This window comes from Penicillium chrysogenum (assembly GCF_028827035.1).
Source record: "Penicillium chrysogenum strain IBT 35668 chromosome Unknown utg000005l_segment0_segment0, whole genome shotgun sequence".
Classification (NCBI taxonomy): Eukaryota; Fungi; Ascomycota; class Eurotiomycetes; order Eurotiales; family Aspergillaceae; genus Penicillium; species Penicillium chrysogenum.
The window spans coordinates 8,079,446-8,103,978 of record NW_026622753.1 but is presented as its reverse complement, the minus strand read 5'-3'; the positions used below and the strand labels follow the sequence as shown (position 1 = coordinate 8,103,978).

The 24,533-nt window shown below is 50.2% G+C and overlaps 13 protein-coding genes across 13 annotated transcripts; 7 read left to right on the top strand and 6 right to left on the bottom strand.

The window, feature by feature from the left end:
* Nucleotides 1–547: 547 nt before the first annotated feature.
* Nucleotides 548–1,594, top strand: gldB (putative glycerol dehydrogenase (GldB); the record flags this gene model as incomplete). The annotated part of the gene is made up of 2 exons (XM_056717196.1): nt 548–968; nt 1,025–1,594. The coding sequence occupies exons 1-2, from the start codon at nt 561–563 to the stop codon at nt 1,592–1,594; spliced, it is 978 nt and encodes a 325-aa protein (XP_056564818.1). The 5' UTR covers nt 548–560.
* Nucleotides 1,595–3,680: 2,086 nt separating this feature from the next.
* On the bottom strand, nt 3,681–5,927 carry N7489_011446 (uncharacterized protein; the record flags this gene model as incomplete). The annotated part of the gene is made up of 3 exons (XM_056717195.1): nt 3,681–5,293; nt 5,390–5,727; nt 5,896–5,927. The coding sequence occupies 3 exons, from the start codon at nt 5,925–5,927 to the stop codon at nt 3,681–3,683; spliced, it is 1,983 nt and encodes a 660-aa protein (XP_056564817.1).
* Nucleotides 5,928–6,960: 1,033 nt separating this feature from the next.
* Nucleotides 6,961–7,604, bottom strand: N7489_011445 (uncharacterized protein; the record flags this gene model as incomplete). The annotated part of the gene is made up of 3 exons (XM_056717194.1): nt 6,961–7,013; nt 7,104–7,436; nt 7,595–7,604. The coding sequence occupies 3 exons, from the start codon at nt 7,602–7,604 to the stop codon at nt 6,961–6,963; spliced, it is 396 nt and encodes a 131-aa protein (XP_056564816.1).
* Nucleotides 7,605–7,877: 273 nt separating this feature from the next.
* On the top strand, nt 7,878–8,884 carry N7489_011444 (uncharacterized protein; the record flags this gene model as incomplete). The annotated part of the gene is made up of 3 exons (XM_056717193.1): nt 7,878–7,940; nt 8,053–8,165; nt 8,236–8,884. 3 exons carry the CDS (start codon nt 7,878–7,880, stop codon nt 8,882–8,884), a joined length of 825 nt encoding a protein of 274 aa, XP_056564815.1.
* Nucleotides 8,885–8,949: 65 nt separating this feature from the next.
* On the bottom strand, nt 8,950–11,429 carry N7489_011443 (glutathione S-transferase family protein; the record flags this gene model as incomplete). The annotated part of the gene is made up of 7 exons (XM_056717192.1): nt 8,950–9,011; nt 9,065–9,410; nt 9,465–9,545; nt 9,601–9,778; nt 9,851–9,972; nt 10,144–10,699; nt 10,771–11,429. 7 exons carry the CDS (start codon nt 11,427–11,429, stop codon nt 8,950–8,952), a joined length of 2,004 nt encoding a protein of 667 aa, XP_056564814.1.
* A 281-nt stretch (nt 11,430–11,710) lies between these two features.
* Nucleotides 11,711–12,381, bottom strand: N7489_011442 (uncharacterized protein; the record flags this gene model as incomplete). Its single annotated transcript, XM_056717191.1, has 3 exons — nt 11,711–12,117; nt 12,186–12,303; nt 12,376–12,381. The coding sequence occupies 3 exons, from the start codon at nt 12,379–12,381 to the stop codon at nt 11,711–11,713; spliced, it is 531 nt and encodes a 176-aa protein (XP_056564813.1).
* A 397-nt stretch (nt 12,382–12,778) lies between these two features.
* N7489_011441 (putative ATP binding protein) lies at nt 12,779–14,058 on the bottom strand (the record flags this gene model as incomplete). Its single annotated transcript, XM_056717190.1, has 2 exons — nt 12,779–13,944; nt 14,019–14,058. The coding sequence occupies 2 exons, from the start codon at nt 14,056–14,058 to the stop codon at nt 12,779–12,781; spliced, it is 1,206 nt and encodes a 401-aa protein (XP_056564812.1).
* Nucleotides 14,059–14,297: 239 nt separating this feature from the next.
* N7489_011440 (putative cell cycle control protein (Cwf19)) lies at nt 14,298–16,456 on the top strand (the record flags this gene model as incomplete). Its single annotated transcript, XM_056717189.1, has 2 exons — nt 14,298–15,581; nt 15,638–16,456. The coding sequence occupies 2 exons, from the start codon at nt 14,298–14,300 to the stop codon at nt 16,454–16,456; spliced, it is 2,103 nt and encodes a 700-aa protein (XP_056564811.1).
* A 211-nt stretch (nt 16,457–16,667) lies between these two features.
* N7489_011439 (uncharacterized protein) lies at nt 16,668–17,210 on the top strand (the record flags this gene model as incomplete). Its single annotated transcript, XM_056717188.1, has 1 exon — nt 16,668–17,210. One exon carries the CDS (start codon nt 16,668–16,670, stop codon nt 17,208–17,210), a length of 543 nt encoding a protein of 180 aa, XP_056564810.1.
* Nucleotides 17,211–17,560: 350 nt separating this feature from the next.
* N7489_011438 (D-mandelate dehydrogenase-like dehydrogenase) lies at nt 17,561–18,816 on the top strand (the record flags this gene model as incomplete). The annotated part of the gene is made up of 5 exons (XM_056717187.1): nt 17,561–17,613; nt 17,681–17,895; nt 17,957–18,366; nt 18,427–18,666; nt 18,718–18,816. 5 exons carry the CDS (start codon nt 17,561–17,563, stop codon nt 18,814–18,816), a joined length of 1,017 nt encoding a protein of 338 aa, XP_056564809.1.
* Nucleotides 18,817–19,271: 455 nt separating this feature from the next.
* N7489_011437 (putative formin binding protein) lies at nt 19,272–20,192 on the top strand (the record flags this gene model as incomplete). Its single annotated transcript, XM_056717186.1, has 2 exons — nt 19,272–19,295; nt 19,344–20,192. 2 exons carry the CDS (start codon nt 19,272–19,274, stop codon nt 20,190–20,192), a joined length of 873 nt encoding a protein of 290 aa, XP_056564808.1.
* Nucleotides 20,193–20,914: 722 nt separating this feature from the next.
* On the bottom strand, nt 20,915–21,148 carry N7489_011436 (uncharacterized protein; the record flags this gene model as incomplete). The annotated part of the gene is made up of 2 exons (XM_056717185.1): nt 20,915–20,986; nt 21,017–21,148. 2 exons carry the CDS (start codon nt 21,146–21,148, stop codon nt 20,915–20,917), a joined length of 204 nt encoding a protein of 67 aa, XP_056564807.1.
* Nucleotides 21,149–21,760: 612 nt separating this feature from the next.
* On the top strand, nt 21,761–24,373 carry N7489_011435 (putative C6 finger domain protein; the record flags this gene model as incomplete). Its single annotated transcript, XM_056717184.1, has 3 exons — nt 21,761–22,867; nt 23,040–23,433; nt 23,511–24,373. The coding sequence occupies 3 exons, from the start codon at nt 21,761–21,763 to the stop codon at nt 24,371–24,373; spliced, it is 2,364 nt and encodes a 787-aa protein (XP_056564806.1).
* Between the last annotated feature and the right edge of the window lie 160 nt (nt 24,374–24,533).

Sequence of the window (24,533 nt, the reverse complement as noted above, 5' to 3'; positions counted from 1 at the left end):
ATGGAGCCGATGACGATCAGGCCAAACGCTCAAAACACCGTTTCGGTTGGTGATGTCATAGCCAGGAGGTTTGAAAATTACCAGTGGTAATTTTGCGCTTTTTACATTTTTCTATTATTATTTTAATAATTTTTCTGACATATTTTATTTTATTTTATTTAACATTTTATTTTATTTTATAAATTTGTCTCTCTAGTTCTCATTTTGTCAGGGCACGGTGATCTTCAAAGAAAGAACAAGAGTCAGGGTCTCGGATCGACGTATAGAAAAGGAAAGTAAGGCTAAGTTGCAATATACGTATATTCTGTATGCAAGTGCAATATAAAAAGCACATTGCAATGCAAAGTTCAATTGAAATTTCAATAATCAAACGGAAATTATATAATTCCCATTCCCAAGGTTCCAAGGTTCTCCTGCCCCTCCAACCCCTCCAACCCCTCCACCCCACTTCCCTCGTCATCGCTCGCAAGCTTCCCCCACTCTTTACCTTCTTATCTTCCAACAGCTCGTATCTTCCCTCTCTTTCAATTCTTTAACTATATTCAAACTAAATTTCAATCATGTCATCTGGAAAGACTTTCACATTGAGCAACGGGGTGACCATCCCTGCCGTTGGTTTCGGTACCTTCGCCAGCGAAGGCTCTAAGGGCGAGACCTACGCCGCCGTCACTGCTGCCCTCAACATTGGCTACCGTCACCTTGACTGTGCCTGGTTCTACCTCAATGAGGATGAGGTCGGTGAAGGTATCCGTGATTTCCTCAAGGCCAACCCCTCCGTCAAGCGTTCGGATATCTTCGTGACCACCAAGGTCTGGAACCACCTGCACCGTTACGATGACGTCCTCTGGTCCATCAACAACTCTCTCGAGCGTATGAAGCTCGACTACGTTGACCTCTTCCTTGTCCACTGGCCCATTGCTGCCGAGAAGGATGGCCAGGAGAAGCCCAAGATTGGCCCTGATGGAAAGGTAAAGAGAAGCTTTCCCCGCAAGCACACGAGCAGCTCCCAATTAACCTTCTACAGTACGTCATCCTCAAGGACTTGACCGAGAACCACGAGGAGACATGGCGCGCCATGGAGAAGCTGTACGCCGACGGCAAGGCCAAGGCCATCGGTGTGTCCAACTGGACCATCCCCCAGCTTGAGGCCATGGCCAAGTTCGCCAAGGTCCAGCCCATGGTCAACCAGGTTGAGATTCACCCCTTCCTGGCCAACGACGAGCTGGTGCAGTACTGCTTCTCCCACAACATCCTGCCCCAGGCCTACTCGCCTCTGGGATCCCAGAACCAGGTCCCCACGACTGGCGAGCGTGTCAGTGAGAACAAGACTCTTAACGACATTGCCGAGAAGGGCGGCAACACTCTCGCCCAGGTTCTCATTGCCTGGGGTCTGCGTCGTGGTTACAGTGTCCTCCCCAAGAGCTCTAACCCCAAGCGCATCGAGTCCAACTTCAAGAGCATCGAGCTCAACGATGCCGACTTCGAGGCTGTCAACGAGGTGGCCAAGACCCACCACTGCCGCTTCGTGAACATGCGGGATACCTTCGGCTACGATGTCTGGCCCGAGGAGACTGCTTCTGGTCTGTCCATTTAGATTTTGTGACATTTACAAAAAGACAAGAATAATACCCCCAAACGGGGATTCCGGGTGGAAATGAGTTAATGAACGGACTACGAACCCTGTTAGATGAATTGGACATACCATTGATCTCACTCTTATTTACTGTGTTTCAGCTGTACCGTAGATTGAACAACCTATAACTCGGGACCTTTTGAGCTCTTTCATTCGGCCACTAATCAACCAACCTCACACACCGGCTGCCACAGCCTTCATGTCGTAGGCCCAAACACCCGCACAAGATCCACCCATGAATATGGCCTATATCCAATGAACGAGGCGAGTCGGACCAAATGAACCTGGAATAAGATTACACCCAATATTGAGAGACCGCTGGTAATAAAATAATTGAAATGGAATCCCGCAAAATTTGCAAAAGGACCCTGCAGTTGTAACAGTGTCGTGTACTACTATGTATTCCCCGGAAGTATAGCGAAGCATTGTCCTCAACCAATAATCCAAGCCAATTACCCTCAAATGAAAAACCAAGAAAAAGATAAATTATGAATTATAACCCGTTAGGGTTACACTGTACCTGACAAGGCAACCCCTTCCAAGGCTAGTCGGAAATATAGTGTTGCAGCCTAAAAAAAAGGTGCACATGTGTCCATACAACCGTTGTATAAGTACGGAGTATAACAGTACAACATATAACATATAACAAGTTGAAGTTTAAAAAATACAACCCTAAAAAGCGGACATTTGCAGAAACAGGAGCAGTGTGCTCCGAGCCCTGCAAACGATGTCATCTCGCGTTGACTTGTGGCTCTCGGAACCCCCTGCGCCACTCAAGGGGCTTAGCGTTCTCGCGCGCTTACCGCATCGGGCCTTAGCGTTGCTGACTACTGTCCAACCCGGGAAATGTCGGAGGTCCTTGGGCTATGGATAGTAGAAGATGGGCATACTGGTTGTTGTTAACACCGAAACGCCGAATAGGGTAATGGTGTTTTGATTATTTGAATGTTGTACATTTTCCCTTGAATATTGTTTAGCGCTTGCGGTTTTGATTCGCTATTGGTTTACCCGCCGAGTACATTTGTAGTCTCTATGTATTGTACTAGTATAGTGCCATTTCTCTTTTGGGTCAGTGTCCGGGTTCATTTACTATTTACGGGATTTAATGCCTCATTTCCTTTTGTAATGAAACACTCTTTGACTTTTTACCTGAGACTTTTGGGTCGGGTTCGTCTGATGCCGAGTGTTGAGATCGGATATCCCGATTGACCCGATAGGGGAAGAACTTCGGGGGATTGTGATACATAGTCGAAGTTTGTTGGCCTGTTTCCGAGTCTACAATGGGGTAGTGGGTAGCATATTGCTGCACTATTGAGATGGTGTAGAGTCTGGGTTGGGATTCATATTGGACATGCTCGTAGCACAACGTACGCCCTCGATGCGAGGTAGGACGCCATGTGAAAGACAACTGCATCCATAAGATACGTTGGGTCAAAGACATTGCAAATCCCAGTGTAGTTAGTCACTTTGCATATCAACTACTAGTACAGAGTACAGGTAACAACCTTCAAAAGTTAGAAGGCAACCTGTACTTTGTGTGGAGGTAACTCAATTCAAAAAGGACCGATGCAAGCCACTGGCAGGGATCAACGGAACAGATGCGCAGCCCGCTGCACTATCCTAAAGCCCAAGCTTGTCAAAGCGGTTAGGTGCATAAGCTGAGACTACGCGAATGCAACACGAGGATTGCCCCCCAAAAAGAGAACAGGACAACCTTCCAAGATTGGAAAATCGAATGCCCCTCACACAAATCCCGAAGTTTGGAGGGGCAGCGTGGCGCAACGGCACAGACGTCATTCTGCATAAGGCAGGTGAACCGTGCAGATAATCTTATCTTGATCAAGATGAAGTGAAAAAGTCTCGTGTTCAATAAGAATGCATACATAGAATAAAGAAAAACAGAAGCAATTGGTATCTCAAAAAACAGCAACTCCCCCGATAAATAAGGAGCGTCACAATGGGGATGGGGTATAGAAGGGGCCGTAGACTGGCCAGAAAGGTACAAGAGCCATATAATCCAACAAGAATAGAACATGTTCAGTGAGAATCAAGATCTCGACCGAACACGCCGAGCCGTGGGCGTGCACCCTGCGCTCATCTGAAGCATACTCTGTCGCTGTCCATCGTCCGTGCTCTGTGAGCTGCGAGTGGGGATACCACTGACGAAAGGTTGATCCGTGGTCTTATTAGCCCTCGTAGAGGCTCGTGCGGGAAGCTTGGACGAAATGGGGGATTTAGGAGCAAGCTTGCGGCGGCCCTTGGTAGGTGTGGAAGGGGCAACAGCAGCTATGGACGCCGTGGCTGCGGGAGGCTTGCTTGTGCTGCGACTTCCAGTCTTGACTGGAGTGCCAGACCCCAGAATTCCCGAGTCACCCAAACGCCTCACCCGGCGAGAGCGCGGGGTTAAGGTAGCAGGTGCAGTAGTCGGGGCGGTTGGGCCGCTTTCGGAGGCTCCACTGTCTGCATTGTCGGCTGCCTTTTGCGTTTGGCTACGGCTGCTTCGATGACCGGACTCTGCTTTCTTCGTCAAGCACTTGCTTGCTGGTCGCGGGCGAGGCGTTGCGCCCACGTCATTCGTGCATCGGTCACCCTCTTCATCTTCCTCGTCCATTGGTTCTTTGTACTCTTCATACTCGGCCATGCGCTCCTCATTCCACGACACTTGTTTTCGGGGTTTGTCCAGCCCACGGGAGTTAGTATCCTTGTGGTTCGAGCCCTCGTTCTGGAGATTGTCCGACTGAAGCCCTTCCTCGCTAGACTGTTGAGCAAGAGCTTCCAGGGCGACCATGGGAGTTACAGATTTGCCTTTGTTGATCCGTGTATTGCGCTTTGTGGCCATAGCCACCTGCTGGGACTCAGTTCGCTGTTGAAAAACGAATTCTGTTCCTTTGGCTCGGCGGAACGAGATAGTGTTGCGCATACTAGGGGTGCTCGAGCCTTTGGTACGGGTGCTTCGGCGATATGCAGGGCTTGAAGGAGCTTGTTCTTCCTTGATATCTTTGCGGATGATATCCTCTGGATCATCGGCGCCATCGACGCCACGCTTGGCGTCATATTTACTAGGCGAGAATTGCAACTTGACAGGTGAAGGTGAATTGGTTGTCAGTTCCTCTAACACGCGGCGTGGTGGTGTTGAGCATTCAACTTCTGGCGACTCCTCCGGGCTGGAAGACATCTCCGTTGATTTAGCATCTTCGGGATACGTAGCCTTGGCGGCGCGCTTCGCATTCGCCTTGGACAGGAATTCGTTGAGCAGCGCTGCGTCCTCTCCATCCAATGAGCTTCGTAGTGCCGATCGCACCAACTTGATCTCCTGCTCTTGTGTCAGGTCTTGCACGGACTCGGTGGTGGACACGACATTGGTCTTGTCCTCTTCTGCATTGTCGACCACAGTCGGCGCGTCTTGGATAGATGATCCAGACTGTAGATCATGCACTGTCTTCGAGTCGGATGCTGTAAGATCCTCGTCGGTGGCCATAGCATCGTTGTAGACCGGCGTCTTGGAAGTCTTCCACAAATCGCTGAGCGGCTGGGGGGACGCATTGGTAGCTACGTCGCCGACAACGTCTTTGGGCGTCCCTTCCGGCTGGTTCGCAGTGAAACCAAACGCCTCGTTGGAACCATCCTCGTGGATGTTGAAGTTGAATTCGGGCATCTTGCCTGCAAATTATCAGATAAAAGGTTCTTCTAAATGCAGGAATGTGGGATGCCATGCGCCATGTGTACACGGCCCGCATAATATGGAAAGCAACTTACGTCGTTTCCGAGACGCCTGCATCTCCCATTTAGTCTCAAGGAAAGACCGACCACGTTGCTCAGCCTCAGTCTCGCGGTCCGCATCAGCGGGGTCAACACACAGGCGCTTCACGCCGCGCTGATAATCCGAGTTTTTGGAGGCACCAATTCCCGAGGCCTGGGCTGCTGTCGCGGTATTCATGCCGGTAAACGGAAAGCGAATGCGCTTCCACAGCTTTCGTGTCTTGTCTCCGGCCCGGACAGGCGTCGAAGGTTTGCGATCCCACAGTCGCGGCAAAGCGCTCAGGGCTTTGATAGGCGTAAAACTGAAGGAACTTTCAGTGGGAGGGTTGGCAGAGCTACTGGCGCGTGAGGCAGCTTGCGTTAGCGACAAGTCTATATGGCGGTGTGTCTCAAAATAAAGGGGAAAGAGACCAAACCCCTGGGTGAGAGGCGCGAATGATTCTCTTGACACAAGGAGAAAAACAAATATCGGATCAAAAGGCAGAAAGAAAGAGTTGACATACCATGCCTGCGGCGAGGGAGGATGATTCTCCATTGTTGTTGACACGCGTGGAATGTGTCAAAGCCGTTGGAATTCGAATTGGCGACAAAGTATGTTGGAGTAATTTAGATGAATCAAGGCAAGCTATCTAATATAACGTCTCCAAAAAAAAATGCAAGTCGAAAGTATGTATGCAACCCCTCAGTAAAATGTCGAATTTGTCGCTGATAGATGCGAAAGTCATGAAGCGGGTGATGGTTTTGCTTTGATATGCCGTTGCCCTGCCGTTGCCCTGCCAACTGCCATGAGCCCAACGTGGACATGCCGATCACGAATATATAGAACCTCATTAGGATATGCCTATCGAAGGGTATCTTAGAAAAATTGCTTTCACAGATTAATCCTTTTTTGGCGCTTTTCCGCTGTTTATACATATTGAGAAAGGGGCAGAAAACCAGACATCTAAAATGACCAACTGAGGAGAGTACCCCAAGAAATACTACCAAAGAAACATATAACTAAATGACTACCGGGAAAGACCACCGGACTAAGTGGCCGGCTATTCTTGTAGGATTTCATTGGGAGTCGTGTGATGTCTGTTAATGCAATTGCAGTCATTGCTATAGCTTGTTGGAATGGTGAAGGGTTTGATAGATACGCCGACTATATATCTTAACGAAGACTACTACCCTACTAGCTAAGCACTGCAAGCATTGATAACCCAGGAAAGCGCAGGAATGAAAGCAAGCTGGAGTCACACAGTGACTCCGAGGGTTTACTACATCTATTCCTCTAAAGCTCGGACAAAAGCCCGGGCACAGAATGTCTTTCCGGCAAAGCCATGCACAACCGTGGCAGGAAATAATACTCCCAGTTATCATGGAATTCGCCTGGAGTAGCTTTCGTCTATGCTGTATGACAGTGAACAGAAGCAATCCCGCCTACACATTCCCCTCACGGGTGAGCAAAGACTGCTGGCTCATCGTAGACCAAATGTACCTAAAGAACCGCAAGCTAAAGATCAAGTCGTACCTCATTATTCATATCGTATGTTGCCCATGTGGCACAGTCCCAAACATGCAGAGACTCATAGCAGCTTCTCCTCCAGGTCACGTTCATCAAAAGGATCCCCAAATTCATCTGAACACAACCTAGTCAGCACGCTGTACAGACATCCATGGACGGAGCACGACACAAGCTAAACCAAGTAAACATACAAAAGCCACATACCTAGTTTGAAATCCTTATCAACGACATACTCCATCGCACGCTGATAATCCTCTTGCGCGCGCTTGCTCTTCCACGCCGCAATACTGGTGTCGGAAGTCTTCTCCGTAGACTGTCCCCCGCGCTGTTCCAGCGCAGTCGCAATGTCGCCGACATAAGCACCAGCTTCTTGCTTTGTCTGGGACCCAGGGGGAGAAAGCTCCGATACATCAGCTCCGGCTGAGGAAGCTTGGCCGGTGCCGGTCGGAGTGCGGGCGCCGCTTCTAGTGCCGTCGTCGGGGCGGATGGACTCGACGGAAGAGGTCATTGTAGAGTCGCCGTCTGGGTCTCTTGGGTCTAGTAGGTTTTGTTAATGGATGTAACCCCGAGTTTGTAGTTTGTAGCAAGGAAGACGAGGCGGGTGCACATGTGGGTATGGAGCGCTATCGATATCGCGGGCCCACTGTGCTCTCTCGGCTACATCGTATAGATTCGAGGGAGTAGGGGAGACTTACCAATCGCCATTGTTGGAAATTAGCAAAAATGGGTTAGATGGTCGATTTGTAGTTTCAGAAGTTCGCAAACCTCAAGGCGCGGGGAGTGGAGAGATCACCGGTCGACAGGCGGTGGCCCCGGGGGCTCACTCTCGCATGAATTTTCTTCTTCTTTCTTCCCCAGTCTATTTACTGCATGAACATACAAATTATTGCTGGCCTTTGTGATTAGCATATATTTTCATTAGATTTGTTTTCGATATCCCTCTCTATTCTTAATCCTGCTACCGTCATTCTGTGTGCAATGAATGCAAACTCCGGTGCAGTTCCCGATGCCTGGGAGGATTCATGGGAAAGCCAAGCCGATGTATGTAATAGCAAGGGGTCTACGTGACATTTGGGACAGACACTAGTCTGATATTCAAGTCTACTCAATGCTTGCGAATTATGAATGACATGCTGATGGTCATCGCTTACAGAAACTCGACTCCAAGCCTACCCCGCCGGCCGAGAAGAAAGTCTCATCCAAGGTGACCAAGGCGCAACGCAGGGCGGAACAGGCAGAGTTCAATCGTCAGCTATGGGCTGAAGCGTAAGTTCAACCGTCAACTAGCGCCTACCGCATTTCTTTGGGTTGTTCCGGAGACTGAACTGGGTTGCAGCGAATCCACAGAAACATTCCACTTCGTTGAAGCGCGTGCCGATGTTCCCCTTAAGCAAGACTTCAAGCCCGCAGTTACACTGCTGAGTCGGAAACCTCAGCTTGTGACAAGAAACCCATCATCCTCGAGAACAATTGGTGCCACAACGGCTGGACTTGGCCAACTCGGACTGGACGATGACGATGACTCGGACGAGGAACCCAAGCCGCCCCAGCCAACACCCGAGGAGCGCCATGCTATTGCGCTGAAGAATCGGGAAGAGAAGCAGCGGAAGTACGAAGAAGTGCGCGAACGTCTGTTTGGAAGCCCATCTGCTACAGCTTCGGGCACATCATCGCCCGGCAGTACGACCCCGCCTCGTCAAACTCAAACAGGCGAGGGCAGAGCGAGAGGCAAAGGGCGTGGTGGCGGAAGAGATCACCAGAAGAGAGATTCCTCGTCGGCCTCGAGCAAGTCCTCCAGGCATCTCTACGATCCCTCTACTTCGGCCAAGTCAAATGCACCCTTCCTACAAAGAGGTGGCCGTCCGCAGGTTGAGCGAAACGGCTCCGACAATCAAGCTCCGCAGCAGCCGATGCGCAGTCCTCGAGGCCCTGATGCAAGTGGGAGGGGTGGCTTCAATTTCAATCGAGGTGCTCGAACAGGCTAATGTACATTTGGCCAATAAATTTTCGTCCCAGGACACTGGCCGTCACTTACCTGTTTTCTTTTGCATTAAGGTAGGCCTCGTCCTGCGTTAATTGCGTTTGCGACCTGGGATGTGTTTGGGCGGTTCTCTGTGACATGGAGTGTGAGCAGTGCCCTTGGAGAGGAGACATGCGATACTCACGGGCATATCGCTCATAGCTGTCATGGTACAGCTCGTCCGTGCTGGTTGTCGCCTGCACATGCTGGTCGGTCTCGATTGCATTCACCCAAGAGGCCAGCCTGGTTCCCTCCTCAGCATCTGGCCATCCTCGGTATGGTTTCAGCACCCGCCGCAGCCGAATGATCCACGGGGCAGCTTGAATGTCCACAAGGGACATCTGCGGGCCCATGAAGAAGGGCCCCTTGGGATGCGCCGCTTCGAGCAGCTTCTCCATCGCGTCTCGCAGCTCCTGTGTCTTCTCGATCTGTTTCTGTTGGTCCTGCTCTTGCAGTATACGGTAGAAACTCGGCACGATATGCCGATTGACCTGGATAGCTATCAGTGGTGATTACCAGAACAGACTTGTTGTCTGTCTACTTACATGATCCGCCCACAACCGACAATGGGCGCGCAGCTTTGGGTCTGCTGGAAGCATTGCAGCTCCCACACCCAGGTCCTCCAGCTACGAGGGATTGGTCAGCGAAGGAAATGGGAAATTGCCTATTTGGCTCTCTTACATATTCCAACAACACGCTGCTTTCATAGCATCCCCAGTCATCGTGCCGCAAAGCAGGAACAAGTCCTCTTGGATTCACCTCTAATAGCGACTGGGGCTTCTCATACGGATCCACTTCGATGTACTGGTACGGGATACCTTTCAGTTCTAATGCAATCCATACCCGTTGAACGAAGGGGCTATAAACATGCAGGCCAAGTCAATACACAACAAGCTTTCGTCAGAACGAGTCGAATCTGAGGGGTCCTCACCAGAAGCAGCTCCCATATAGCCTGAGATTAACATCGGCGGAGTGTTTGATCGCAGTTTCAGCGGCCAGGCCCGTCGCTTTTGTATGGTATGACTTTTGGCCTGTTCGAGACATGACTCGGTCCTATTGTGAATTCGGTGTTAAAGCTGAAAAATTCAAAATGTTAAGAAATGGGAACAAAAAGAAGAATTGATCTTTGACATGTGAGAACATGAAGTCAATGTAGACTTGTGACGTAGGCGGGATACATGCGGGGGCACGTCGGTACAAATGAACAAAACAGGATCAACATACCGTTCTCGTCCTTTTGTCTTTCTTTTCCTTCAGAACATATCGTTGCACACTACTCTTTTTGACACGGTCGCTCTCCTCAAGCGTATGTTGATGACCACCACCTACTCCGTCATTCTTCCCGTTGGCACCATTACCATTCACCCGCTGTATAGTGAAATATCTCCCACCATTCGATCCCGGATGATTTGGTGGTAGACCAGGGTTCGGCGTGAGCATACCGAATGTTTGGGCATTTCGGATCGCAGGGTCGTCATTCAGAGAAAAAGTATACATGCCAGGTAGGATGTTAGATGGCAAGGGCTCGACAGCATGGGTTGTATTTGCTATTTCAGACGACGGGAAGTATTCCACGACTTTGATTTTGACATGGCAGAGATCCCGTTCTCTAGCCGTACGCTTGCGCTTCTTCTTTTCTGGGTCATCGGATTTGGGGGTTCCAGGCGGTCGTCCTTTGAGTCGACAGTCCCAGTAATGGGAGACGAAGGGTTTACGCTTGTACCGCTGTGTTGAGCGATGAGAGTATACATTGTCAACGTGGGGGAAGTATGTTTGGAATCTGTAGAAAAGGATGATGCAAGTCAGCCTCCCAGTAGGGTAGAAATAATCCCAACAATGGAGTCTGCATACTCCTCTTCGCTCAGGGTGATCATTTCATCGACATTGAACAACCTCTCTCTCCAGTAGTCCAGATGTGGAGGGTTCGGCACCAATTTAAAGCCTTGCAGCTCTCCAGGCCCAGTGAAGGCCACCGGATCCGTAGGGCCAGGATCTAACCCGATAAAGTCCGGTTGAAACGGTTGACTTGAGGACTGCAGTGTTGTTAAGCTGTTATTAGCTTGATGCGCGTTGTTTCCCATCGCTAGCTCGTTCTGGGACAGCGATGCTGGAGGCGCCATTTGTCCAGCAGCAGCGCCATGTAATGCACCGCTCATATTCGCTGCATGAGCGATGCCATCGTTGTAGCCCTGCGATTGATGTATACCACTGGAGGGTTGCCCTTGCGGCTGTAAGTGCGAGGCAAGTCCATTGCTAGGGTGGACTTGGTGCGATTGGTGCTGTGTGGACTGAGACGTGGCGATGAAGTTGGTCGCAGGCTCGCCTTGTCGCGGAGGACGAATAAACGCATGCGTCGCGTTCTGGAGCTGTGATTCAGCTTCGGTCGGGGGACGGAATGACCCGAAGGTTTGCGATTCCGGGTCAAATTGGCCCAACTGTAGATTAGACTGGTCGTTTATCGGTATAGAAGATCCCAAGCGGGGCGACGACAGTCGCAGCTCAGAGTCCATCTTGTAAATTACATAAAGAAGTTGTGGAGAGGCGTGCTGCTTTTGAGGAGAAGAAGGACGGTTGAAGCGGCATTGTGGGGTTAAAGGAAGCTCGGATCATCATGAGGTTCTCAGGTACAAAAATCATGCCTGGCCTCCTATGGGCTTCTATGAATTCTCTTTTTCCAATTGGTAATGTATAGCACATTTCTATTATTTCGAAGATTGGGATATTGAGTTACATATTACCATTTATTCGCAATGAATCGCTAGACGCAGTATTGATCCCCACCCTCTGCAGCTTACAGACTCTTGCCATGTTTCTTCGCTGCTTCCGAATTCTTGAAAGGGAACCCCGTCGTCCTCTTGTCTGCACCGTTACGGCGACTGATTTTGCCGTGGCTGCTAGCAAAGAGCATACACCACAATCCAATGGCCGCAATACTAGAGTATCCAGCAACACCAACAGCAAAGAGACCTTGTCCACCGGTGACATACCAGGTGTACGCGTAGAATGCACATGCGGCATGGAAGATAGAGGTCACCATCAGAGTTGGCACAGCGTATGGCGCCTTGGGATCGTCCTCCTCTGTTGTCACAGACTCCTTGATGTCGGCCGTCAGAGGGACGGAGCCGGTTAGCATCACGGTCAAAACGGCGATAGTGAGAAAGCTGAAGCCGAGGCATCGGGCGAAGTATATCTCCATGGCTTTGGCGAAGGATTAGCACGGCTCGTAAACGGGTACGCGCGGCACTTTCAGGATGTGGGCCACATACGGGAAACAGGCCGAGTCTCATCTAGCAGCATGGTCACCATCATGCTCGGCCCGGTAATCAGAGGTAAACTTTGAAGCGACAACCATGCGGCCGTCGAGTACGTGTAGGCGCGAAACACCTGTGAAGTTAGCTTTAGCTCCAGTTTCGAAGTCTATCTGCTATAGCTTTGGAGACAGTAGGATAGGCTCACATCCATGATGGCAGTTCGCTGGTATGGGTCCCAAATGGTATTGAGAACTTCTTGCTGGGTTCAAGTGGCTCTGAGGTTAAAAAAAAACCAGATCTTGAGATGATGAAGCTTCCAAAGGATCTTTTTTTCAAGGCTGAGGCATTATAAACAGGTGACGTCATATACCTGGCAGTTAGAGTGCCGTTTGCCTTGTTTGCAAAGGTCCAACCTCGTGCCACTACATCAAGACGAAGGGAAGGGTGTATAAGACCAAAACAATATTTGATTATTCTGTTATATCGACTAGTGTGAATGCAATGAATGAAATGCGCCTCTAAGACCACAAACTCCTTAAGACCGAAAGAGCCGATTGAAAACAATTAAGACCCATCAAATGTTGACTTCTGTTTCGTGAAAGATTTCTTCACTTTTGCATATTGCTCGCGCGCAGATACCTTGTGAAGCTGTTGTCTTGGTCGGTTGGAGCACTTTGGGAACCTGACAGGGCCGCCTGGTAACGCTGGGAGAGACCCTCATCATCGCCAGCGTTAGGACCCACGTAGTCCTCATAGTCGCTGTCTTCCCCATCCGCCAACCCGCGCTTGATAATCTCATCTTCTTCATCCTCGGCTTCACTGACAGTCTCAGGCTCTTCGGCAGGTTTTCTCGGGGGCTGCCGGCTTGACCCAGAAACACTCATGTCTTTCATTAATTTTCCAAGTTCAAGCTCCCGCTGGGATGCTGTCTGCTCTTCCCGCTCCTTCTTCTTGCGCTCCAATTCGGGCTTGTAATCACGTCCAAATTCCTGTCGCTTCGTCTCCACGGCCTCGAAGAACTCTTCAACACCATCACCGGTCATTGAGCTGACGCCAACGACGCTGAGGTGTCGATAGAATTCTTCCAACATAAGACTCATGCTGTTCAGAAGGGATCCCATGTATCCACTGCCAGCGCCAAAGCCACCGGCACCGCCTTCAGCTCCAAAGGCGCCCGAGTCTTCCTCCTGCCGCAGAGCCTGCTGGAATGCATCAAAGTCAGTCATCCATTCCTTGGCAAACTCAGCATCCCTAACATCAGTCTTGTTGAAAACCAAGATCATGGGGAGCTTGGTCTTGTACAAGATACTGCAAGCGTAGAGCATGTTGCTCATAAAGGTGCTGGTAGAGCTTGCGCGAGGGGTATCGATAACATATGCGATGACCGTCGGGAATGATGTCGCCATAGTCTCGAGAAGGATACTGCCTGATGCACTCCAGACAAAGACTTCGATTTGGCCGGGGGTGTCGACTAGGATGTGTTCGATTGGCTTTGCGGAAGGGTTTTCGGGGTTTGGAGAGGTGCGTTTTTCCAAGAGCGAAATGATTTGATCAACCTTTGTGGCGAACAGATTTAACGAAGTTAAGATTCCTCCATTGGGGCCCAGGTTGTATTGCTTCATCACTTCTTTGTAATTAATGGAGTCACGGATATCGATGTTGCTCTCGAAGGGCACCGAGTGCACGGCGGGGTCGAGATTGACCACATACGGCACGTTCTTCTTTTCATGCAGATAGGAGTTGATTCTTTGCATGAAGGTAGTTTTGCCTGAGCCTATTCAATTCATAATATTGACGATTAGATCACAGCAGATAAGTGAGGGGCGATCAGCATATCAGCATTCTTACCTGCCATGCCCACGCAGACCACAGACACCGGAGATGGCATGGTGAAGGTAGTTTGTAAAAAGAAAGATTCGATTAAGCGAAAAACAGAGACCTCTGTGGTTGAAATGTATTGTTCGAGGGTGGAAGACAAGTGAAGAAAGATAAGCTTCTTTTTTCTGCTCGAAATCTTTTTGTCGCGGGGAAAGATCTACGGCTGGACCGCCCGGCATTTTAAAAACGTCATTCCAACTTTTGCCTTTTGCTACAGCTTCACCCCCTTTTTCACATACCAGGAGCACCATGACTCTAGACGATTTTGAGAAGTCATTGGCAGAGGGGAGAGAGCAGCGACAGGAAAAAAGCGAAGGGCGACATCATCGAGACCGAAATCGTGATCGCGACCGAAGCAAAGAGCGCTCGAGACAGCACCGCCATCGTTCCAGCCACCATCACCGGCGACATTCCTCCAGATCTCGCGACCGGGACAGCGAGCGAGTACGTGAGTCCCGGCATCGCGACGACGACGGCCACCGGCACAAGCGTTCACGTCGTTCCGACGACCAAGGAGACGAGCGTGGCCATAAACGCCATCACCGGAACTCCAAAGACGAGGGTGAAGGTGTTCCTCTAGTGGTAGTACAAGAGGAGCCAAAAAATATCAAACGGGATGCCTGGATGGAGGCACCCTCAGCTCTCGACGTTGATTATGTTCATCGACCAGATGCGACGCGACAGGAGGAGCCGAAACCAATAATGCTTTCGGCAGACTACGAACTCAAGATCCACGACAAGGAGCTCAACGACCATCTACGTGATCTCAAGGATGGAAAAACAGTCGATGAAATAGAAGATGAGCCTGCCCAGCATGAGGTGGACTATACCATTGGCGATTCGGGGTCACAGTGGAGAATGACGAAACTCAAAGGCGTATACAGAGAGGCGGAAGAAAGCGGCAGGGCTATTGACGACATTGCTATCGAGCGTTTTGGCGACCTTCGTTCTTTTGATGACGCCCGGGAGGAGGAAACTGAGCTTGACCGGCGCAACACATATGGCAAGGCCTACGTGGGTAAAGATAAACCTAGTGGGGAGCTGTTCCAGGAAAGGAAACTGCAAAGTGATATTAGAAGAGACCCGCGCGAACATCTTCGTGATCCAGAGCAAGAACTCAACGCTGAAGGCCAAGGCAAGAAAATAGACACCGCGCCTCCTCCGCAGACCAGCCGTCACCTCGATATGACGGCATTGAATCGTCTGAAAGCCCAGATGATGAAGGCAAAGCTCAGAAAAGCACCAGATGCCGCCAATCTTGAGGAACAGTACAATACAGCCGCAGCAGCAATGTCAAACCGCAAGGAATCCGATGTCGTGGTCCTTGATGTTATGCATAACCCGATGCTAGCAGGCGCAAGGAATGAGGTCAAAGCCATTGATACTAAGAGAGGCCGGGAAAGAGGCCAGGTGGAAGCAAATGAAGATATGACCATTGAGGATATGGTGCGAGAAGAGCGCAAAACCCGTGGCCAACCCGGCGGAGAGGGCCGGCGGTTGGCGGATCAAATTGGCCGTGATGCCAAGTTTGAGGTCAGTCCTAGAGTTATATGCGATGACCCATGTTTCCCCTGCTAACCAATATCTAGAACCGTTTGGAATATATGGACGACAATGCGTCCAAGCTAGCCAAAAGAGTCCATCGATCTGAGATTGACCTCAAGAACTCAACGATCAATGACTTCCACAAGATGAACCGGATATTGGACAACTGCCCCCTTTGTCACAACGAAGACAAGGGCACGCCTCCACTTGCCCCGGTGGTATCCCTCGCGACTAGGGTCTTCCTCACACTTCCTACCGAACCCGAGGTCAGCGAAGGAGGTGCTACCATCGTGCCAACCCAACATCGCACTAATTTGATGGAATGTGATGACGATGAGTGGGAAGAAATCCGCAACTTCATGAAGAGTCTCACGCGTATGTACCACGATCAAGGTCGAGACGTGATATTCTACGAGAATGCAGCCCAGCCAGAGCGCAAGCGACATGCATCCATGGAAGTTGTGCCTTTACCTTACAGTCTAGGAGAGACCTCTCCAGCATTCTTCAAAGAAGCAATTCTCAGTGCAGAGTCGGAATGGTCGCAGCACCGCAAGCTTATCGATACCCTTGCCAAATCAAAGGAAGGGTTAGGCAGGTCTGCCTTCCGCCGAACCCTCGTGAAGGAGATGCCCTACTTCCACGTTTGGTTTGAACTAGACGGTGGCCTGGGCCATATTGTGGAAGACAGCCACCGCTGGCCTCGTGGGGATCTCTTTGCCCGAGAGATCATCGGCGGAATGCTGGATATTGCGCCGGACGTCATCAAACGACAAGGACGCTGGAACCGTGGTGACCGCAGGGTTGAAGGATTCAGAAAGCGCTGGAAGAAGTTTGACTGGACCCGTATTCTCGTTGAAGGATAGTGAGCCTGGAATTGGTCCCTCGGCGCACTGTATTGTACACATGGCCAGACATTTACTTGAACGGTAGCGAGTTTCGTTTTGAAAATTGCAAACGCGAAGTCGCCGAGGTCTCGTACTTTTTCATTCCACACAATATCACACTGGACTAGGATAAAAGCACTACTCATAGCCAACATCTTAGAAACGGGAGAAAACTACCGCAGTTCCTACGATGTACGAACAAAATATCCTCGACCAACGCTCGGCTGCGATACACTCCGAAGCAGCTCAAGACCTTAGAGACGACGGGGTTCCTCACGACTCGGACGATGAGCCCATGGTCTACGAGATTCCCGTAGACTGCGCGGCTTTGTCACGCCAGGAGCGCGACCGCCTCATCGCCGAGGGCGCCAATCCTGCTTCCGTCATCCTCCAAAGCGAACTACATAATCATATCATACGACGAGAGGACAAGTCTGTTGGCGACTATATGAAGCGTTACTCCGATAATATGAACGCCATGATTCGTCGCGGCGTTTCTATTCTGAATGATCTGCTTACTGCTGATATGGTGCCATCCGGATTCCGAACCGAAGATGGAAGGTTTTTCGATCTGGGCCCGGAATCTGGCGCGACGAAGGGGGAGTATCGAGAATTTAGTCAGTGGCTCTTGGAGGTATCGGTAGCAGGACAGACGTATGAGCTGCCGGAGAAGTGGTTGAAGTTTGAGAAGCCAGCGGGGGATTTGAATTATGACAGCGGGGATGGGCCATGATGGTATGTAGAAGACGGGGAACTGCCCGATAAGCGCGGGGCACTTTTTCTCCTTGTCGGTCGATGCTTAGTATAAGGAATGAAATTATGGCTCTTATTAACTCAAATTTGTCTATTTTCCATACCTTGGAATCTAGTGTCTTCGTACTCTCTTGAACAAGTAGCTCAATTGGTGCCTCGATCGGACATCGGCCCTGAGCTTGCTCACCGGTAAGTTCAGACATGTCAAGAGAAGGCGTCGGAATACTTTGACCCGAAGAATTGGAGGGAGAATTTCTTGGAATTGACTCACTGCTCAAATCACTAACTGTCTCGCTTAACACAGAATCATCTACTATCAATAACATCACAATGAGTTCTACCGGCCCCAAGCCTAAAGTTCTACAACTCGGTAATATCAATCAGTGTGTTCACCCCCATTCCTTTGCACCATTGATGTCCGTTTCATGACATTAACATTCTTCAAACCAGTGCGCAGACAGCCTGGAGTGCATTGGGCGAAATGGCAGAGCTAGTTGAATCAGCGGCAACCAACAGAGCTGAGTTCATCCAAGAGTGCAAGGATGGAAAGCTAGATGGGGTTGTTGCGATATACCGAACAATTGGCTCTGTGGTCCAAACAGGGCTTGTAGACGAGGAGCTATTGAATGTGCTACCAAGCTCACTCCGATATATCGCGCACTGTGGTACGTGGAGCTTGGGATGCAAGTACTCAAACGTTTATATGCTGAGATGGAGCCTCTGTAGGAGCCGGATATGACCAAGTGGATGTTCATGCCTGCAGTGCACGCAACCCCGCAGTCCGGGTCTCCAATGTCCCAACTGCAGTGGACGATGCCACTGCTGACGTGAATATGTTCCTCATCCTTGGCGCATTGCGCAACTTCAACACCGGTATGAACGCCCTGCGTGAGGGTAAATGGCGTGGCCAGCCAGCGCCTCCTCTCGGCCATGATCCGCAAGGAAAGGTCCTTGGAATTCTCGGAATGGGTGGTATTGGACGTAATTTGAAGAAGAAGGCAGAAGCCTTTGGGATGAAGGTCATCTATCATAATCGCCGCAAGCTCAGTGATGAGATGTCTGCGGGTGCTCAATATGTTTCTTTTGATGAGCTCTTGTCCACCAGTGACGTGGTCAGCTTGAACCTGCCATTGAATGTAAGTGTTTCCCATTTTCAAAGGAAAACAAATTATGTTCTGATACTAATTTGCTTGGAGAAAAACACACGCCATATCATCGGCAAAGCCGAGTTCAATAAGATGAAGGACGGCGTGGTAGTTGTCAACACTGCCCGCGGTGCTGTGATGGACGAGGCTGCCCTGGTTGATTCTCTGGATAGTGGTAAAGTGTTCTCAGCTGGGCTCGACGTTTTTGAGGAAGAGCCTCGGATTCATCCTGGGCTGCTCAGTAACCAGAATGTAATGCTGGTTCCCCATATGGGCACTTGGACCAGTGAGGTGAGTTATGTGTCTTCCCATAAAGATATTATACAACTGACTTGCCAAAAGACAATGCTCGCCATGGAAGAATGGACAATTGGGAACATCCGTACGGCTCTTGAAGTTGGAAAGCTGAAGAGCCCAGTTCCGGAACAGGCGGACCTTTGAACTGTATTGGGCAAAGTTAACTCGATAGCATAATACATTATATCGGGAAATGACCCTTGACCTTCGAGCTCATCCAGGACTAAGCTCTGACTTGACTTGAGCAGTGAGAGAGGTATACTAAAGAAATGAATAGAGTTCCTGGCTAGGTACTCTATATAAATAAATATGTCAGTGGTTGTTTCAACAGACACTGCATCCGGAGTCTATGAATATGTCTCACTTACAGTAAAATTTAGTCTTTATCTTCAGCTGATCACTGACATAGTAGTATCAGGAAGATTCAAATAGGAAGATATAGAGAGCTGTGTAGGTCATGTAGTGACCTTGTACATTGTAGGTAAAGGGAAGTCCCTATTGGCCAACAGAGTGGGGCCAACTACGTACCTAGGTAGTTTTCTGCCAGGCAATACGATCATAGTCTCAATCAACCCTATCTTATTGCCCAGCACTCCATCATGGCTGAATTCTGGAAATCAGCAGTAAGTGTGTATATTCACCCGTCTACAACCCCGCTAACCATTTCACAGCCGCGCTACTGGTGCAAGCAGTGCAAGGTCTTCATCCGTGACACGCCCTTCGAAAAGACCCAACACGAAGCTAGCCCAAAACATCAAGGCAGCCTCAAGCGCTTCCTGAGACAAATCCACAATGACAATGAACAAAAACAAAGAGACTCACAGCTCGCAAAAGCCGAAGTCGAGCGACTGCGAAAGGCCGTCGGTGGCGGGTCCTCCACTGACAAAGACAGTGCGAAAGGAAAGGCACCACCCCCAGCCCCCAAATCCGCAGAGCGGCCTGCTTCCCTAGAGGACCGAAAGAAACAGATAGCACAGCTGGCGGCAATGGGAGTCGCCGTCCCCCAGGAGTTCCGCGCCGATATGGCCATAGCGGGGGATTGGCAGACGACATCAGAGACAGTCATTGAGGCCAAGCAGGGATTAGACGGCCCCACAAAGTCAGTTGGAATACGCAAGCGCAAACTTGAAGGTGAAGAGGAGGGGGATGAACATGCGCCTGAGCCTATTATCAACAAAGGTTGGGGCTCGAGGATGAGGCAGTACCCCGGTGCACAAGAAGAAGAAGGCCTGGATGACCTGCTTGCATCCACCAAAGATATCAAGAGGACAAAAACCTTCACCCCGAAAGTCGAACTTGATGAGCAAGAGACAGCCACCGAACCCACCGCCCCAACCATAAAGACAGAAGATGATCCCACCAAGCCAGAGGCCCAAGAGACGAATGGGCCAGTTACGGTCAAGACTGAAGAGCCCGCTCAATCCTTAGTAGAACCTGTCATTCAAGAGAAGCCACAGAGTGAAGATGCTGCGCCCGGTGTCGTCTTCAAGAAACGCAAGCCGAAGGCAATGAGGAAATAATCACACCTTGAGAGGATGTGTGTATCCACAAAACTTCCTTGTCATGGCTCAAATTGAGATGCCCATGTGCGTGATCATCTCAACTGCCCGTGGGGCCTTATACATCCGACTCCAATCCGTTGGCCGTGGCCCATGGCCCTGCAAGTCTGCAAGTCTGCAAGTCTGTAACTGTGTTGCTTCAAGCAAAAGGCACACAATTTTACGGCCTTCTCTGTGCCAAACGATGCCAGAGATGGACCAAATTCTTCGACAAAAGACTTGTGGCAGAATTCCCGCTCCACAGGATGTACACATCGGTCCCATTCATCCAGAGGACCATTTGCAGCCTAAGCTTACTGCGTTGACAGCCTGTCTTCAAATGAAAACCCCCAATTCATTGGTACACATGCAAATTTGAAGCATGAACCTTTGGTTATGTATCGTTGAATCATGCCATGCCTTTTCCCAGGACAATCTATAGCTTTCATGGATTTCGTCCCTTAATTTTGACTAGAACGGCTGAGTGCAACACTATTAATTCAAGCCTATTAATTGAATTTAAGATAAGACATAATATCAGCAAAATATTCAGAAAACTAATAAACCAAGTGTAGATGTAAATAAAGCCAAGTATAAAACCTCGGAATATAGCCATGTTGGGGTAGAAAGCGGTGTTTGCCACTATAATTTTTTTTCCCTTCACAATCAAAGCGGAGAGTTTCAACGCCGGAAAGGAAAGCTCCTTAAGCCTCTCTTTCGCCCTTTGCCTGACCGACGTCCCTCGCATTTGCATAGTCTCCTTGCGATTTGCGTTTCTGTCGATCTAAATATACAAATCTATTTACCTGGTAAGTCTTCGAAATTCGAGCATGTCGTGATCCCCGCAGCCCTGCCATTCCCTCGACATGCGCATCTCGCGCCGGAGCCTCACCCTGTGCGATACCCTGTTCAGTATTCCCACTGCCAAACGAGGTCATTGAGTGCTGGATTCTACCTTGTGATGCTATTACGTGACCCCGTGGCATTGTGAACAGAAGGTTGCATTCGAGGCTGGTCGGCCACTGCGAATGCGACCTACAAAACCTCAATTGACCAGGATATCTGGACATGCCACGAGGTGTCTATATCATCGATACGGGAATCCGTACAAATGCACGGTCCTTGCGCTCAGTACTATGTCCTACGCATGGTTTATTCGCCGATCGGATTTAAAGACGTGGAAAACGGAGGGCCTGCGCTAGCACGGCGCTTCGTTCCTGGCGATACTTATGATCGACACCGAGGGTTCTGCCTTTACCGCGCCCTAGCACTCTCCGCTGCAGAACACTCACGATATTGCTGGTCGAATATTTTGGCTAACGAATGCTGGACCCCGCAGACCATAGGGAATAAATGATTTCTAACTCCCCATCCGTTCGACCTGGTGTGATTTCTTCGCTCCGCCGCAAACCAGACGACCTTTGACCTTGCCTACTCAAATACTCGAATACTCGACCTTCACTCAAGACCTTGTCTTCGAAGCCTACTTGCAAAATACCTACCGGTTTTCCCATCCGATCCATACTTTCATTGGGACTGCGAATTCCAATATGGCGGAGCCGACGGACTCGAGCGCCCCGCCTGGCGAATCCACCAATCCTGCGACCGAACCGAATGCGCCAGCTGTTGAGACAGCACAACCTTTAGCCCAGAATGAGCCGCCCCCAGTGGGAACAAACCAACCCCCAATGGAAACAAGCCAAGAACCGGTAGCGCCGCCGGCACAACCAGCCGAACCAGCCGAACCAGCACCGTCAGAAGCGCCGGTCGAACGAACAGCATCAGAGGTGCAACCAATACCAGAAGTGCCACGAACATCAGATGTACCAGCCACACCAGAAGTGCCAACAGAACCAAATTCGTCCACCGCGGGCCCTTCACACGATGCGAACACGTATCAGCCAGGAGAAGTCACCCAGCCAGCACGAGGTCCAGATGTGACTTTACCGTCTGTTGAATCATCACTTCCAGCGATTGATCCATCTCTTCCAGCCATGGACACGTCAAATGGATTTGATGATTCAGAATTGCACTCCTTTGATGCGTTGCCTTCAATAGGTTCATCTGCGCCCCACGATATGTCACTGCCTGCCATTGATACAAGCCTCCCCTCTCTCGACCACTCCTTGCCAGCGATTGGAACCGATGATATCCCAACAATGGATGGCCATGATTTTGGCGACAATAGTCATTTGGATCATCACAATTCGAACGCCGGCATGGCAGACTCTACGGGTGGGCATGACAATGGGGATGTGAATGGTGCATCTGATTATCATGCGACCAATGGTTCGTACCAATATTCGCATAGTCCTGCTCAATCACAACAACCAGGAAGCCAGCAGTCACCGCAAGCGCATACCCACCAGTTTCAGGCACAGCCGCAACACTATCAGCAAAACGACATGTATCACAATTCCGGTTCCCAAGGACAGGTGCCACAGGCACCGATTGGATCGCCGCTCCCAAACAATATGCCTCCAATGGCTTCTATGGGGCAATACATGGCTGGATATCCTTCCAACATGGGGAATGCGCAAATGCGATATCAGCTCCCGGGTGACCCGAACAAGATGTTGTCAGGCAATAGACACAAGAAAGAAGTCAAGCGACGCACAAAAACCGGTTGTTTGACTTGTCGCAAACGAAGAATCAAGGTAAGCGCAAAGTAGTTTTCGCGGGGCGGAGTCTCGCTTGTGCCCGCCAGACCCCGCCATTTATTTTGTCCGCTTAAATCCACCTCCCTCTCAATCTCCAACTTTTTTTTTTTCCATTCGGTTTTTTATTTTGGAATATTTGGGATATTTTCAACTTCTAACTCTCTTTTAGTGTGACGAAGCACACCCGGTCTGCAGAAATTGCGTGAAAAGCAAACGTGAATGTTTAGGTTACGATCCTGTGTTTCGGACTCAAGCATCTACACCATCGGCTATCCAACCAGCCCCTAACCCACCACCTTCGCTGGTTGTCAATCCCCAGGGCCCTTCTACTTCATCAACTCCTTCATATCCTTCATACCCTTCTGCGCCTCCCGGGTACATGCCCGCGTCGTCTCAGCCATTCGCACCTTCCCTTCACTCCGAATCGCCCACTGCGTCTGCCGACCAACACGATCACGCAGCTTCCATTGATTCTTCTTTGGCTACGGCCCATCCATCCAGTCATACAGAAATGCAGAACGCCGGTGTACAACGTCAACAGGGCTCCGACCCTTCATACAAAGGTGAGTTCATATTATTGGTTTTCTGAATCTCCGCATTGCAGTATTTCGCATGGGTAGCTAACAATCACTCTCCAAAGCCAAAAACCTCTATATCAATGACCTCTTCTCTTTGAGAGGAATCGCCCCTCCTCCTCCCCACCCCGTCGGAACTCTTCCACCCGGCCGTCTCGAAGAGATCCAGGCAGTTTTCCTGGCCACCTACGCACCTGCAATTGACAAGCTTCTTGAGGTTCGCTGGTATTCAGAGAATGCTCTCTCATTCCTCATGGCCGATTCTCAGCTTATGGCAGATTATTCGGCCTTGATCATGGCGTTCAATGAGTGGGATCTTCAAGACGGTGAAACTCTTGCTCGTCTAGAGAGTTTCGAGGCCTCGATCATTTGGAAAAGCATGTCGTTATGTCGTCAGGTACCGGATGGGGAAACTGGACAACAGGGGCGAGACTGGAATCTCTGTGTGTCTTGCGCCCGATTAAACGTAATCGAGGCATTGCTTACTTGGAACCACCTGGACTCAAACCCCTTGTCGCGGGAGCTGGTCATGGATGCCGCTAATCCCCCGAACACACCAGATCAGTTCCAGAACCGCCAATTGGATTTCTGGGACCAGGTTGGAGAATTCCTCACACTCTACGACAACGAAGCAAGCTCGGCCAAGCAGATCGACGACACTCTGGGTCGGTGTCGACAGTTGCTGGACACATACGAGAACCGTGACATTATCTATTCCATCTCTGTCGCACGTCACTTGGGACAGCGCTGGGCTGACTTCCCCAACAGCCTGCCCAAGGTCGGCTACACCACCGAGAAAGAGGCGGGGACCAGGCTTTTTGTCGCACAGAAGTTCCTCGAAGAAGAAGCCGAGGGCAAGGGCACAACTCAGGTCTACAAGCGAGTTTGCTGTATGGCAGTCCGCTCATGGTGGGTCGCTCGCGGGTAATCCACTCTCTTGTGACCAAGATCGCTTCCAAGCGTCTGCAATGCCCCTCATACTCTTTCATTACTCCTTGCATAATGAGTTCCTAACCAAGGGCCATTACACCCTCTCGATCCTGCGTCCTCACGGGGTTTTCATCTTGTTCTTTTGCGGTCGACAAAAC